The sequence below is a fragment of the Lichenostomus cassidix genome, chromosome 1Aa, assembly GCF_008360975.1.
Source record: "Lichenostomus cassidix isolate B80296 chromosome 1Aa, HeHo_3.0, whole genome shotgun sequence".
NCBI lineage: Eukaryota > Metazoa > Chordata > Aves > Passeriformes > Meliphagidae > Lichenostomus > Lichenostomus cassidix.
In genome coordinates this window covers 38,131,438-38,149,031 of record NC_139480.1, presented here as the reverse complement: position 1 = coordinate 38,149,031, position 17,594 = coordinate 38,131,438, and the positions used below count along the sequence as shown (strand labels likewise).

Sequence of the window (17,594 nt, the reverse complement as noted above, 5' to 3'; positions counted from 1 at the left end):
TATCCTGATGCCTCCAGCCTCAGAGAAATTACAATTGTTTTTAATTGGAATGAATCAAAAACATCAGAAGCAGTGTACCTGACTTTGTAGAACACTGAAATCCAAACCCCTATCATTTTCTTACACAGGGGAAGATATATCCTTCCCTTAAGAGATTGTTTGGTTTCATTTAAATTCGGTATATGCTTGCTTTGACATTAGACATTATTAACATATTTCCCATCTACAGATACGAAAATTAAAACGTTGTCTTATACAATGACCATAAGTTTAGAAAATACCTGGAAGTCATCTTCTTATAATGGGCTCATTTACAATATAAAATTATCTTTTTTCTCGAAATTTTTATTGGACATGGGACTTACCTGTCCTAATACCCAGCTGTCTCCAAACACCTGTGCATTTCTCACCTCCATGTTGTTTGATGTAGTCAGATCATTTGAAGTATATTTGTCAAAATTTCCACACAGGCCTGCCAGTTTGCCCTGAAAGAGAAGACTTTTTTTCACGAACTGACAGTCAATAATCAGCATAAATTACACACATGGAATATGGATTTTTTTAAGTGAAAAAGGTGAATGCAAATCTGACTTATACTCTGAAAATATCTGACACTCTGCTATGCCTGCAGTTCCATATTGCAAATATCTTTTAACAGAAATCAGTGAAATCAGTGGTTCTCTTCTTGTTTTTCAGAACCTGTTCTTACTCTCTGCCTGTGAAAATGGCCTGGAATGTAGTAATATTTTTTTCTGAAAGCTTAGTAGTGCTCCCAGTCTAAAAGTCAAAAGTTCAGGTGAATTGCCTCATGATTGCAAAGCCTGACTAGCTGGTGTCATTAAAACTTGCTGCCTCTAATTTTAGCTCACAATAGCTAGAACATTTGTAATAGCAATTTTAAAAGAGACAGCTGCAACTTTCTTGTGTTGGGCATATGCTACTGATGGAAAAACTATGTATTCATGGGTACTCAAATAAATATATAGGAAAGCAGACATTTCTGCATGTCAGTAAAAAGCAGAGTTGGATTTCTAGGGTTTTGTGCTTCATGCTAATGAGTTCTTTTTTCTCAAGGTCTGCTGCAGACATTATCTTACTGAACTGGAGCCTCTGGAAGAAACAGTCTTTAGAAACATAAAGAACTGGAAGTATTTGTGGTCCTGAATGCAACCTGTAGAACTCAGCTCCCTGCTAGCTTACTCGAAAACAGAAGAATTTTTTTTCTCAATGTGTATTGATGGCTGATAAATCAACTAATTGGTGAAACAAGTATTTTATGGCTATTTGGACAGAAGCCTATAATTTGTTTTAAAACCACATTAGATTGTCATTATAGCTTTGACTTATACTTCAAAAAATCTGATATTGTATTCTAGCCTAGCATGATTTTTTTTCTTTTGCTGAAAGAGCCTCATCTTAATACATGTGTTCATGTTTGAAACAAAGCAGAAATGTAATTCTGAATTGCACAGATATGGATACTCTGCCAGTACTCAAAAGACTGAACTACAGAGTCACCAAGGTAGATGATGATGTAGGAACGAAAAAGAGAAGGGCAACTGGCAAAAGAAGGAGCTTTGTATCCTCCTTGCATCATGACTGAATCCTGTCACAATATATCCATTAGGTTTAAATGTCAGTTTTTGTCTAGATCCTTTCTTGTATTTTGTCTTTTCAAATTAAACCCAAGATGTGACTCCATCTGTTCATCTCAAAGACTCTATTACATGTGAGGCTGCAGTTCCATCATCAGTTTAATGCCATCTGTACTACAAACTTGCCATTTTCCATGTCACTAAATAGGGAAGCTTCTTTTCCATTGGCTTCAGAAATTATGAAAACATGCAGTGAACTGGCTAACTCAAAACTCCCTTCCAGCCCCCCAAGTATCTTTGAGTCAAAGCTGAATCACTGCATATCTCCAAGGTTGCAGTGTACCAAGCAACAGAGTAAACATACATGTAGGAATCACTCCTTCTCTTCAGAAGCTGCATTCTCCATCTCTTCTTACCTGGGAAATGTTACCAGCTGAACACCATGGTAAACACCTATATCACTGGGAAAGCTAGTCTTGAAGAAAAGACAATCACAGTTATTCAATACAAGAACACATTAGCAATATAGAGAATCTACACAAAATCTCAGATTTATTTTTTGGCTCACCTTCCATCGAGGTCCAACTTTAACATGCATCATTGTCTTCTTATCCCAGAGAATTGTAATGTCCTGTTCTGGAAAGTGTATCACAGTATAATATCCAGCCTTCCAGAGCTGATAGTTAGATCTGTTTTCCTGTGTCTCGGGGGTCTTCTGACACAAATGAATATTTATTAAGATCTACCAAAGTAATATTACCAAGGTATACAGCCAGGTAACAGCAAAGTGTATATTGAAGAATACTTTATCTTAAACATATAGCTGAATCAATAGTATTAGTAGAACTGTTGTTTAATATTTTGTCTTTGCACTCATTCAAGTTTGCTTCATACTTTGGTTTCCCTTTCAAAACCAAGTGACAAGAAACTCATAAATGCCAGTATGTTTCAACTCCTTGAGACTTTTAAGCAGTCTTCTTTGTGGGACAAATAGAACTTAAACAAACAAAAAAAAAAACCACAACAAAACCAACCAACCAACCAACCACCAAAAAATACAAAAACCAAACCCAAAACCAAAAATACCCCAACCTAACCAAACCAAAAAACCAAACCAAAAAGAAAATGAACAAACAAACAAAACTAAAAAAAAAAAAAACCAAACTAAAACAAACAAAAAAAACCCCTAAACAATCCCCTCCCCCTCCCCAAACTAAAAAAAACCAACCAAACAAAAAAAGCCCCCACATCCTGGGACCTGCTGCTTTATCCAGGCCTAAGCACTTGTACTATATTAATTCAGACTGTGAGATGCTTTCCAAAAACATACTCCTTTAGAGCTGTAAATTTGCAGTGCTTATCTTAAAGGCAACCCAAAAAGGAAAGAAAATAACTAACCTGCATCTCAGAAGGCTCACTAAAATAAATCTCAGTGTCTCCAACAGTGATGAAAACATTCTTTGAGCAAACAATATCATTATCAAAGCACTTCTTGTTCTGAGCAATTATAGATATATTTGAGTTGTCTGTACTCTGAAACATAAAGAAGAAATCATTTTACTTATATATTCAATTGCATTTCACTCTTGCAGATTTATTCTATGCTTACCATCACCAAGAAAAAGATGGATAATTTAGAATTTACACACTTTTGAAATTAAATTTAAGTAAGTTACCAAACCAGGAAATGCATTTTTAAATTCAAAGCTGAACCCACAAACTTTGGGGTTAAACACAAAGAACCATTATGTTCAAGCTGTGACTCCTCTCCCTGAAGACTTCACAAACTCAGAGGATCAGGCTACCGCTAAAATAAGAGTCTAGTTTGGGCTTTTAAAATATGCTTATATTTGGAATCCAATATTTACAGCACAGTGTGGTTGTCAAAATTGAGACATTCTATAAAAAGAGCTTTATTTTTAAACCAAGGTACATGAGATCAAGCTGTTTTCGCATTTTTGAAACCTACCATCTGTCTGTAGTAGATAGAACAGTTTCTGTGCCACTACCAATCAAAATTCACAAAACTGTGAGTAATACTCAGTGTTATTGGAGGGGTAAAGGTTTCTGCCAATATTTTTGTTCATGGGGTGGGGTTATTTTAACATGTAGAAGATTTGAATACTTTGTTGTCTTGGTTTACTGGTGTTTTACCACTTACGACCCAAATTTATTGTTTTCCCAATCCCATACCTTTTGGTTCTACAGTCTGTACATTAATTTTGTATTCTAGGCACAAAAAATCACCTTTGCACCTTGGCTCAACATGTCTGTTTATTCACCTACAGCTTCTGTGATTCTTCTGTATCCTGAGGGAAACACAACTGCACCTTGTAATTCCCATGCTAGGATTGTTACTAGAATAAAGGCTACCATCTGTAGTTGGTAACACCACCACAAACAAAAAAAAAAGTTGAGTTATTCCTATTATTTCCTATTTTAATTTGCTTTCCAGTTCATTTCTGTACCAACCCTTGCAAATCAACAAAGCAGCTATAACTATTGAAATTACTTGAGAAAGTTAACTTCGTAATATTAATATGAGCCAATAACAGTGTTATTGGTTCAATGTTTGATCAAATGCAGCCCTACAGTCATCATAAACCTGAGACAGATGTGAAATAAAAATCTTGGAAGTGGCAAGTAGCACCCACTGACTAATCTAGTCTTATATGGAACACTTGGGTAGTGCTGGGAACAAAAAGTTTCTCTTCTTGCCAAAACCCTTCTTCCTCCCACCCTGCTTTAAACATACTCTCTAAGACTATGATTAGATGAAGCCAATTGCAGGTGTTAACAGGCATGGTGTGCAAGACAGAAATGGTGGCTCACAGCATCTCCCCAGTCCTGGGAACTACTCTTGTCTCCCAGCAATGCACTTGAAGAGCTCCACTTGGGCACTACAGGAGGGATCTCTTGCCTTGGTTTGTGCCCACAGCATCTGTCCCAGAACTTTGCTCCCTCCTGTCATCAATGTACCACTACCTTGGTCAGTGTACCCCTGAAAGGTGCTGACTGCTGACTCCTAACTACCTCTTGCCTGTCTCACATTTGTACCCTTATTTATTCTGTGTTCATCAGAATTCCAGAATTTAAAAAAATCAGTGATTTTTCCTCATCAGTGAGAAACACTGCATACAGAAAACACAGGTGCTATAGGAAGCAGTTTGTGTATTTTTCTTAATAAAAGTCATGGTGACCAAACTCTTTAAAGAGCACTTTCAATCTAAAATAAAAAAAACAAACCCAATCCCAGATGCTGGAAAGTGTAGAGGTATTTTTTTGCCACACAGAGAAGGTGTTATAGTTTTGTTTGCCCTTGGTCTAGCAAGACCCACAAGCCACAGGATGCTGCTACCTGGCATAGAAAAACACTCTACAGCAACAAGTGCTTGTGAATGTGATGAACACAAGGTGTAGGAGACTGCCTGCAAGCTCTGCATTACTCTAATGCCAGAGCTTAAGAAACAGATGGTATTTGTCAGCAGTTAGCTTGGAAGACAACAGCTAGAGTGGGTAAAGTTATTCACTAACTGCCTGGTGGTAAGGGGGTGTAGGAAATCAGCTCTCCATGATATAGCAAGGGAATTCAGTTTAAAAGAATCAAAAGCTTCAAGGTAAAGCAAAGTTCATCTGTTCCATTCTGCTGTAAAGTTGTTTTAGGTGGCACTCAGAATAAAATTGGTCACTACCATATTGGGATATAGACTATGTTTTAATTTAGCCAGGCTTGCTGCTGGAGTCAGTACAACAATTATTCCACTCCAAGTCAGATAACAACCCAGAGCATTTTTTGATTTATTGGATGTGATGTGGTAAATTAAAAAAGGAGACAATCTCATTAGTTTGATAGATAGGATGCAAGCTGATACATTCTGTGCTGGCCAACTGAAAAGTGACAAAAGGAGCTACCTCCCCACCACGACTCAGTGCAGAGAAGGACTTTGCTTGCAGTCTCTGGGTCTGTTTGATGCCTAGGACATTGTGGGCTCTTTTCATTGCACAGTTCATTCCTCTTCAGTTAGCTTAGCCTCAGCAAAAGGGGACACTCTGAGTTAATAGAGAAGCAATGTCTTCACTGTAAGAAAGGAGATGAAGAGCTTGATTTTAAGCAAGGACAGTTAGATCAGGCTAATTATTCCACAGTAAAAATACACCTTTTTTGGCAATGAAGACAGCTCCTAGCAGCAGCAGAGGGCAGCTGTATTAACTATGCTAATTGAAGCTGCTGTCTGTGCCTTCTGACAGACCAGGCCAATCCCTTCAGCTGAACAGCATCAACATACTCAAGTCAGAAGTTTCTGTGTATGGCTGGGATTTAAGCCAAAGGCACAAGCTGAGTTATATTTCAAGTTAACTCTGCAGTACAGAGAGGCCTGGAGCCAGGAAGTGCTTTGCTGACCAAAGCCAGAATAGGGAGTCCTGAAGATATGTGAAGTACTTCCTTACTTGTAGGACTGCATGATGGTGTTAAATTACTAGAAATTAAGCAATATGAAAATGCAGAGAGACTGTGGTAGTAGTTCAGTAGAGTTATGAGTAAACCAGACGTTTTAGAAAAAAGGGCTTTGCATTAAATCCTGAATCTTCTGTGTTTCTCTTTTTCTTATTAAATTGTAGACCTAAACCCAAACATAAAAATATCATTATGGATTACATGTCTCTTATGGCTCTAAGCTTTCACAAAATTATTTGCTTTACATACATACCCTTGCCATTCTCTCCATATACCTCAATATACACCTTTCCCAGTCACACAGGACTGGACAAATTCAAACTTGAATGACAGTTTCTATCACAGTCTTCCAATTATTCTGTAGCTGCTGCACACGCAGCCTCTTCTTTCAACAAAGAAGAAATAAAGTGCAATTGAAACTTAGCACTTAACTATTGCCAATGCAAAAGAAAGGACTATTCAGATAAAGTGAGGATCATCTTCTAATGTTTATATAAGACAGTGAGGTCTTAGGCAAATCTTGAGAGTTTTTAGGCAATGTGATAGTATAAATGATAATGATCGAGTTCCATCTCTCTAATCTGTACTAAATCCACACAAATATGCAAACAAGCTTTTGTCACTACCACTAGAAGAAATGTGGTCTGAGTAGATAGTAGGAACAAGTCTAATGAATAACAAGGTAGGGTTTTCATTGGTTTTGTTTTTTTTCTGCACTCTTTCCAAGGCAGAGTCACTCTTTACCTTTTTAGGTAAAATGCACCCAACAGGGGATGTACTACAGTTCATCATGTGAAACCTACTTATGCTGACAGAAACTAGAAATAAAATGGTTTTCCCACTGCAAGAGTATCTTCCCACGTATATTACCATATCCAGCCTGTTCCAACTTAATATCAGTTTCTTTGTGATAACATGGAGTTGCCAAGCAACAGAAAAGACAGAGTCACAGCTCTGGGCAGTCAGTCAAAAGCTCATTGTCAGTCCTGCTTCTCAGGACATTCTTTTTCTAGACTTCGCCGCACTTTTTTTCCATATTTCTTCCTAGTCGAAAAAGCAAAGCACTGCTTTCCTTTTACTTTTTCTTTTCTTTTCTTTTTTTTTAAGCAATGCTTAGGAATGCTAGAGTTTATTTTTGTTAGAAACTTTCTATTTCAATATCCTGTTAGAAATTTACTATTCCTTTTAGCCAATAACAACGTTGTGCAGTGTGCTTACATTGTCAAAATGCTGCCTGGGAGAAGACAATTTAAAAGTGGCTGTGTTTATTTCTTTGAAAGTTTCATTAAAATCTCTCTAACTGTTCAGTGTAAAGACACATTCTTTTCCATTCTTAATACCCTGATTTACCCATTATTTTGGTTTGTTCCTTACAATACACGAAATTGCAAACTAGGGTGGCTGTAAAGGCATGTTGGAACATCCTGGGAATGGGACAGAGCTAGATTAGTCCTATTTTCTTTTTGCTTTAATGATGCTTTAGATGTTTTCAAATATAGCCACAAAAAGAAGTGCAAAAAGCTCTAAAAATACCGAAAAAATATACAGTAGTTTGAAATGCAGAATTTGCTTTCTTCTTCTGACATATTTTCAGAGAGATTCTTTAGCTCTGTTCAGACCTAACACTTCAGGAGATTTTATGGCAAAATTGGTTTGGTTGCAGTTTATTGGGCTCTAAGTTTCTTCTGAAAGAACTTAACATTTGAAACTATTACTTCTAGTGAGCTTGATCTAGGAGAAGTAAAAAAGCCTAGCCCAGATTTAGTGAGCTTTTAGGCATAAATATATAAATTATTTTGATTTTGGAGAGCAGACAAATGCCATGGCACATAACATGTTCTTGTTCTATGAGCTTCCTGTGCCATTTTACTATCGACTTGATCTCCAGACAACCAGTGAAAACACATTAATTATGCAAAACTCATTTCAATTTATGCTATGAAGCATCTCTTGTTGAAAGCCTTCTTTTGTTTTGCTGGTGCACTAATTTCTTCTGTACCTTTTCAAAACTATATATACATTGCACATAATTTTATTTGATCCCTGTTTTTGCATCCTGTACTAATTTGTATCAGCAAATGTTCTTTCCCATAGCTGTTAAAACAATGGAGCAATATTGCTTGGAGTCAACAGATGGCACTGAAACACACTGTCTCAGTTTGGGAAAAAATCCACATGAAAGTTGGGAAAAAATATTATAGGAAAGATAATAGGTGGTCCTCTTACACAAGAGAGAAAAGAGAGGAAGGGAATAGTAATAGCACTTTTTTTCCCACTGATGTTACCTATTTTTATACAAGTAGTGAAAAAAAAGAACCAAAAAACCACATTTAGAAACTAAGAACCTGAAAGTGAAGTTGCTCATGCAAATGCATATTAATTTTCTTTTCCTCCACATCTTCTATATGGATGCAGGTTATTTTCACTTAGAATATGGCAAAGAAGCTTTCAGAACACATGTAAGATACAACACATTTCTAGCTTTGAAGTAAAGTTGAGTAGAAATGGAAGAGAGCACATGACTGAGTAGATTCATGGATGAAAATTCAAGATGAGTGAGATTATTCCAGCTACTGACTCATCCTCAAACAACTTCCAGATGTTTGCTAATGCATTCATGATAACTCTTTCCTATTTCTTTAAAAGTGACTTCTGAAAAGGATACTTATCAGGCAGAATAGACTCTCAAAAACTCAAAAAACGTGCATTACAAGTATGTATACATACATGTATGTATGTATACAAGCACTAGGAAGAACATATTATATAATATTTTCTTTATACATAGTGATTTTTTTCCTAGCAGATTTTACTGCAATATAGAGTTGTTGGGTTTTATGAAGGTTTGTCAACAATAAAATCAAAATACTTTTTTAAAAATCTACAGGTAATAATGAAGATACAGGACAGTGAATATTTTACTTTATCTACCTAAAATAATAGAACTTTGTTCTAACTCAATGTTTCTTAATTTTGAAAATGCTAGAGACAGAAATCACTGGATTTTTTTTTTAAGAGAATTATATTAAAAGCTTTGAGAAAAAAATCATTTAAAGCAGATTTCCTTTTGTGTCATTTACTTAACTTTGCCTGCTTGTGTACCAGATTTAGCTTTTGCTGAGGTCATATTACTGCAATCCCTTTCTAATTAAAAATGAGATCTTCTGCAGATTAAAGATTTGGGAACATTTGAATATTTGTTTCCAAGTGACACATTCTGTAACATGAATTATTCTGAATTACAAATCAGCAGCACAGTTGGTTGTGTTAGTTTTAATTTATAAGCATGTATATATACGTATTTATGTGAGACCTGTTAGTGTTATTTTATTAATAAGTGCATGACAAATGTTAATATTTTATCACTGTTTGATATAACGATAAAGTGCAACAGGAAAAAAAAGAGTAAGAGCTCCAGCAAATGATTGCGGGAGCTAGAAAGCTGGAACTTGCACAAAGATTTTGTGGTTTTCAATATAAAAAATATTGAGTTCATTTACACTGCTGAAGTTTAGTTTTTATACATGCAGGGAAAAAAACCAAACCCTCATATAATTACCTAAATCAGAATAAATTTAATTCACAGTTCTAATAGCTCACCAACACCCAGGGGCCATAAGCTGCTAAGCAGAACCTACAGGTGACTGGCCTGAGCTTCCCACCCCTTCAAACACAGAGAAGGGCTGGGTATTACTGCTGCCAACACACCACACAGCTCTGAAACAGCAGCACATCATGCTGGGCTTTGTTCATCTTTTACTGAGTTGTATCATCAACAGTCCACACAGCTGTACACACCAGAGGTGCTCCAACTCGGGCAGCCATTCTTACCATGAACTGCCTTTTCAGGCAACCATAGGAGTAAAACCTGTTGGAGCCAGTATAGCCAAAGGGCTGTTGGATGATGAATACTAACCCAAAATCAGAAATTCAAGGCAAAAGGTCACTAAATCGCAAAGAAAGACAATCCAACTTTTGAATCACACTATGTGCACACCACCTCCAAATTGCCATTCTTGTAGTAAGAAACTTTCCCCCAAGCCTTTCCTGGAAGCTCTCCATGCTAATCTGCACAAATTGAAAGAAATCTTTCCTTTGTTGGAGAATAAAAGTGATTCATTCACTGCATAATTTAATGGTCTGGAGAATCAGGTGGTGGAGGCGGAAAGGCATGCAGAGGTAATTGAGTCTGAAATCATTGATCTGAAGAAAATGGAACCAGAGCATAAATCCACTGCTGACCGTAATCAGATCTTTTGCTCACAGAAGGAATAGAACAAATAGAAAAACAGGTTCTGCTGAAGACAAGATGGAAAGGGATGTCTCCCCAAGGGAGCTTGCCATTGACCCTTACAGAACTTCCAGAGACCCAGCAAAAGAGAGCATCCAGAAAGGCTTCTTCTGAAATCATGGGACTGATGAAAAGCAAACTGTTGGTATTCTTTGCAACTACAGCAAGGCAAACTATTCACAGTAAACAATGTTTCACTGAAATGTAATCTGTCTCCTTTTTGGACACAAATTTTCACACAACACATCTTTATTTCTACACAGTTATTGCTGCTATAAATTATTTGACAAGTGGTTTAGGTGGAAATATTTTGGTACCTCACTTACTCATGAAACTACATGCTGGAATGTGGTTTGAGCATTAGATATGTTAATTAAACAATTAAAGGCATTCGGATTGAAACTCCATGTACAGTTTTAATCCCTGAAAAAATGAAAATTACTTTTAGAGTCTGGTGTCCAATTTTTAACATTTTTAATTCCAAATTCAAAATTATTTACATTCCCATTAAAATCTTCAGAACCTATTAAAGGAACTATTTGTCTTAACTATGAATAGTCATCTTGACAATGGTGATTAACCATGAACCTGCAGCTTTTATTCTCTATAGGGTGACTAACAGCAAGAAGAATGTATTTATTTTACATATAGGCTGTGAGAAAGACCATGCAAAATAATATTTAATTCTACAGATTTGCCAATTGCATGAATTTACAGTCTGGCTACCTGGCACAAATGATGTTGAAAAAAAGCTGCACAAAAAAATTACAGCTATTCAGTAACAGAAATCAGGATAAACTCTACTTCTGACTCCTCAGATGTGTCAAATCAGTAACTGAAATTGTTGCTTTCTGCGTGATTGTTCCAGCTTATGCCCAGTCATAATCTAACAAATTTACCAGTCAAGATAAATATTATCATTACATCAACCAATCTCTGAATTAAGCACTCTAATAAAAGTACCATTAACTAAGAGCTTTGAACTTGCTTCAAGTTACAAAAGAAGGAGAATGCAAGAAAAGAGCTCCCTGGCTGTATTCCCCAGAGCACTCCAGGTATCTAGCTCTGGGGACTGCTCAGCAATAGGAGAATCATTTGGGAAACTGTAGTTGCAGTTCCTGAGATGATATGTGTTTTGTTAAATGAACTTAACAAATGGGGTCTCATGTAATGTCTCCTGACCCCAAAGGGTTACATCTGCACTTCTAATTGGCATAATGGTTCCATTATTTGATCAAATGGCTCAAATGGTTGTTGCTTTCACAATCCTACAACTTTGGCTTTAAAAGAGTTTTCATGGTTGCATCAAAAAAGATAAAAAGGTGACTTTAAAATGTTCAAACCCCAGTGGCAGGTGAAAAAAAAGTGAAAGTATTTGTATTGCATATTTTGAAGACTAATCTATTAAATAGGAATACTTGAGGATGAGGGCTTAGTTATGCTGACCTTCATATTTCAGTATATGGAAAGGAAACAGTCCACCCCTTTCTGTGCTTTAGAACCTTCTCAACTATCTACTACAGTTAGTGAAAATACTTCCGTGGGGAGTTTTGGGTGTTTTTTAAACAGCAGATGAGCCTTCCAACTGGGTTCCCTCACATTTGAGAATATTCTGATGTGTAGTTTATCCCTCTAAACTCTTACTTGGAGTCTGCCCCAAAGCAGAGAAAATATTGTCTTCTGAGAATATTTTCTAAGATCTTTTTTTTCTGAGAAATACTACTAATAATTTTTCTGAGAATATTTTTCTGGGAAAAAATTCTCTTCTGTTTCACAGAAGAAAAAATGTCTGAGGGGCTCCAAGTGCACTGATCCTACAAGCCTTATTAAAAATGCTGAGCTGCAGGACTGAAAACTACCATAGAGACAGAAAAAGGCCAACACCTGCCATCAGAAGACAGCAATTTTACTATAAAAGCAGAAGTCTATGAAACAGGTAAGTGGAAGAAACAGACTGTAACTAGTAAAAAGTTTGCCAGAAAAGTAGCCCCATTTTTGGGGGGAAAGAATGTAGCACCATCAAAGATAATAAAATAAGACAATAAGCAAGAAAATTGAAGAAACAAAAATATTTAAATCTTTAATTAAGAAAGTGTTTGACTTTAAATTCTTCATTCATATTTAGATTAGCAAAATTAGGTGTTTACATGATCTACACTGATAAATTAGTTGGTCTGCTATCATTTTTTATTTTACCTTTGAAATTACTGAGATTTTAAAATGTTAAAAGTAAAAATTTATGTCTTCTCTGTGAATGTCATTTATCTATACAGGGACTTTACATCTCAGTGTGTAATGTAACTCCTACTTCCTTGATAAAGATTAAGTTATCATTTCACAATACCTTACTGCCCTAATTTCTTAATTGCTGCTCTAAATGTTTTCTGTCATTTTCTGCTCAATGGATATATCTGTTGAACTAGTTATAAAGGGCTTTTTATACACTTGCTGTCACCTTAAACAAAAAGGTCTGACAGAAGACACTGATGTTGAAAACAAGTAAGTTTCATAATTGGCTGAAAGCTTATACTTGATTTTTCTCCCACAAGAGCACAAGGGCTCCTTATTAAAAACATAATAAAAGGTAAGGATGAGTTCTTTGTTTGGTACAGTGCAATATGATGACAAATTAAAGAGTTGTTCAAACAGATCAGATTTAGGGAGGCCAACAGCCAAATCAAACAGTGAGGGCTGGTAACATGGATGGGAACAGAACATTATCATGCCTCTGGGGACGATGCATTCAGATTATAATTCTTGCTCTCAGTTCTATATCTGGGAAGAGCTCATATGCAAACAAACTGATTTTAGCTCTAACTTCCCTTATTGTCCTGCTACAACACCTTTAGAGTATTCATGTTAGTAGGGATGAAGCAGTCCACTGCTTACAGGAAAAAGATTAAAGGATAAAAGATTAAAGATAAAAGGGAATGGACAAACTTATTACAGTGTTGATTTACAATATTACAACCATTTCAGCTGCTTCAATTTCAGGTGTCTGGTGAGCATTCCACATATTATCCATAAAAATCAGCCTCACAACAGCACTGCAAACTAGCATAAAGTCAATAGACTACGTATTAGCAGCTATCAAAGCTATGATGTTCTGTAATACCTTACAGGCAGGAAACTTGAAGCACACAGCACACACATCCCCATGGCAGCAGGCTTGGACTAGAAGACCTTTAAAGGTCCCTTCCAACCCAAATCATTCTATGATTCTGTGATTGTATTTAAAAGAAAAAAAAATTGGTTTGTAGAACAGGCAGTATGGTTTAGGTACTACTGCCTTGGATAGCTGTTGGATAGCTGTGCCTGCCAAGATGTTAGGCAAGGAATTTAAAATTTTGCATTTGTAAATATATTTTGCATTTGTATATATACTTTTCCATCTTTCATCTGGCTTCTCTATTTGTATAAAAGGCAGTAAGAGACAGGGTGCTCTTACATACCTTCTCAACAAATTGTAGCTCAAGGTAGACTCATATTACTCAGACTATTAAAAATGTCACAATATAAGGGAAGAGGACTATACAGAGAGAGAGACATGGAAACCTCGGCTCTAGGAACAAAAAAGAATACTTCAAACAGGAGCAGCCTCATCATGGTATCATGTCTGCACATCTAATGCAGCTTAACCACATCAGTATGTGTACAACTCTAGCGTAACTGTGTACGTGCAAATAAAAGCATATGTGAAACTGGAGAATGGATGACACTGGATTATCACTCAGGCTGCCACTATGCAGATGTCCACTACATCTGTTTAGTTTCTTTTTCTCACATAAAATCCCATTCCTATATAAGGAATGGAAGCAGCTAAGGTAGTGCCTATCCTCATGGTCGTTTAGTCACAGGGTTTTTTTTTTCCTGTTCATTGATTTGTAGTTGTTAATTGTTGAATTTCCTCTTTCATTTTACTATGCAGTGTTTTCTGCCATAAGATCTCCTGAAGCTTTTGTTTCAGCTGTTCATACTGAATTTTTATCATAAGAATACTCTACCTCAATCCTCACATCACCTCTTCAAAATTGTTCTGAAAGTGCTGAGTGCAGGTTTCAGCATGGATCCCTGTGGGATCAAGATTTCTCCCTTAAAAAAAAAAGGTCATTTATTCCTGTGTTTTAACCTCTGACTTGTAATTAGTCCAGTGGAGGGCAACAAAGTTGATGAAGACTGGAGTAGCTGTTTTACAAGGAAACCCTGGAGAAGCTGGGACTGTTCAGCCTCAAGCAGAGACAACTGAGAGGGCACCTCATCAAAGTGTATAAATATCTGAAGGGAGGGTGTCAAGAGGAAGGAGCCAGGCTTTCCTCAGTGGCACCAAGTAATAGGACAAGAGGCAATGGGCAGAAAGACATGCAATGGGCAGAAAGACATGCAAAGGAAATTATGAGGAAGAATTTATTTACTGTGCAGGTGACCGAGTACTAGAACAGATTGTCCAGAGAGGCTGTGGGGTCTCCCTCACTGGAGATGATGAAGAACTGTCTGGACACAATGCTGTGCCATGTGCTCTAGGATGACCCTGCTTGAGCATGGAGATTGGACCAGATGACCCACTGTGGTCCATTCCAACCTGACCCATTCTGTGATTCTGTGACTTTGTGAATTCATGTCTCTAGGAATACTCATTCTCATCCTATATGAAAGTAGTCTCTAAACATTATTTTTTTAAATCCTTCTCCAAAAAGTCTTTGAGCTAAAATACATACATATTAACCTGGTTATCCTTATCCATATATTTATTGCCTTCATGGAATAACTCAGAAGATTATTCATGCATCAATTTCTTTTGTTTAAAAAAAGTGGGGGTGGTTAAACTCCTCCCCCCATTGCAATTTTCTCTTTATTAAAATTTCTATTAAGTTCCTTCATATATAAATCACACATATTGGTCTGTTCCTGTCAAAGTCAGTCATTAAGTCATTTTAAAATATTTGGTCCAACTGCCATCTTCCATTCCTCTGGCTCCAGAACTGCACATCATATAGTTCATCAGTTCTGTGTTTTAGTTCCCTCAAAATTCTGAGGCATCTGCCATACAATCCCATCCTTTGTTTCTTTTTCTTTTTTTCCCCTTAAAAATTCTCTAAACATTTTCCAGTCAAAAATTAGCCTACAGATACATCATTTTTTCCAGACACAATTTTGCAGTGTGTAATTTGTACAAAAGTCCTTCAATACATATCACAAAAGCTTTCCATATACTAAAGAAGAAAGAAAAATTGTGAACAAATTAGGCTATACTTTCTCACATTAGCTGAGTTTGGGAAAAATAATAAAGCTTCAAAAGCTGAAAAAAGTCTGAGAAGTCTGAAAAGTGGATCTATATAGGCAGAATTTTCATCATTTGTGTCATGTTCACCTGAAGAATGGCCCATTGGCAGTGTGCCACATGCCTTAATTATACAGCTGCCAACTTTCTTCTTGGATGCCAAATCTCCCCATGATTTGTTTCCAGATAGGTTCTTTTTTACACAGTAGAGTGACAGGTGATATTTAATTGTAAAAGCCAAACATTCCAGCACCATACTAAAGTTTGAAAAAGCAGCATAGATTTGTCTTACAAACCTCTCTGAATGGATGGCACAAGAGTTAAGAAATTACTACCCACCTTTCCACATCATCATACAGGCAAGATGATTTTACAGGTAAAGTAAGCCCTATTTTTTGCATTTTAAAGGAAGACTTGTACAAAGGTTCATGTATCTCTAAGAGTAAGAGCTCTTTTATCACATATGATACATGCCAGGAGTTTGCTATGATGTATTATTATCTTTTCCAAATCGCTCTTCTTTTTTCTTTTTAACCACACTCAAGAATCTGGAACCAATGTATTTTAGTTCACAGCTGTGACTAATCTACTAAAGCATACTTGAAATGAACTATTTGCAGTAGTCCTGGTTGAGAAACTATGTTTTTTTCTTAAGGTTAGCCAGTCAGGAAAATTAGTATTTTTTAAACATATTACTGTAACTGAGAAGACAGACACTTGGTCTTTAAATAGCAACAATTATAATAAACAATAGTGGTTTTAGTAATAGACTATATTTTTAAATGTCAGTAACGGTATTTTTAAACAAAAAGCTAGCAATGTACTGTAAATATGTGCTATGAGGAACATCAGCGGGTAGCTGCCAGACAATCTCAATGAATGATTTCATTGTTGCATTATGAAACCATTGTGTTTGATATTATTATACACATACAATCCAGATCTGATGCATATCACATTCAAGAAGAATTCCAAGCAGCCTGAGCTCATCATTAACCCTATGCCAAGCAGGGTTTATAGATAATTATTAAATGAAACAATAGATTATACCTAGTTCTAACAGTTTCTATAGTGTTACTCTTTGCTCATTGTGACAAAAGCATGGTTAAGGTAGAACAGAAAACATGGATTTTTCTTTTTCTCTAAACCACATAGATGTGTAAGAACACACCCATGTACCATTTTCAAACAAATGAGCAAAAATGTCATTTACAGATTCTTCTTTCACATCTGTTCTACATCTGTTTTATTAATGTTTGTTTCTATAGATCAACTCCTGATGTTCAAAATACTTGTTGTCTCATGGACACAAGAAAACATATGAACAATCCTCTTACCTTTAGCAGGTAAGTTTGGCAGTCACTGACATAATCATACTCCAGCCCATCAAAGGTGTAATAATGTCTGTCTCCATAAATGGTGCACACAGCAGGACAGGGATAACTGGTGCAGTTGAACACGCCTCTCCGACAAACACTGCAAGAAAAACTAACAATCAGTATCTCCTCATAACACAGTCATTTGCTTTCTTGGGTTCTTTATTTCAAATCATACAGAAATTCATAAATGGAATAAAATTTTCAGACCTTGAAACAGAGACCTATCATGTGGATTGCTTCTGAAGATCCTGGTGATGCCATGGCAAAACAAGTGTTGAACATTTTGCCGTCAGTCCATATGTACAATAAAAATGGATTAAAAATATATGCAAAATCTCCAACTTTTCATCGCTAATACAAATATTTTCATCACTGCCTCCAGTATAAATAAGGCACAATGCCACAACATGCTCATTTGTAAGACATCAATATTCAGTTCTTTCTTTCCAAATTTTGATAAAGGTCTGCAAATAATCAAAGGAAAATACCTCCAGTTGCTACCTGTAAGATTTCAGGGTATCAGACAAATACAGAATGAGTTTAAGAAATTATTGCTGATACTTTGCAAGATTGCTTTTCCTGTCAGCTACATTCA

General features: G+C 36.3%; 1 protein-coding gene across 1 annotated transcript in view; it reads right to left on the bottom strand.

The window, feature by feature from the left end:
* The window catches only part of OTOGL (otogelin like), an 87,340-nt gene that overhangs the window by 38,053 nt on the left and 31,693 nt on the right, over positions 1-17,594 (bottom strand). Inside the window, exons 25-28 of the mRNA XM_085045719.1 lie at positions 16,958-17,096; positions 2,994-3,128; positions 2,164-2,310; positions 366-485 (exon numbers count right to left, since the gene is read on the bottom strand). Of these exons, the coding sequence (XP_084901845.1) occupies positions 366-485; positions 2,164-2,310; positions 2,994-3,128; positions 16,958-17,096 (541 nt within the window). The remainder of the gene's footprint in view (positions 1-365; positions 486-2,163; positions 2,311-2,993; positions 3,129-16,957; positions 17,097-17,594) is intronic.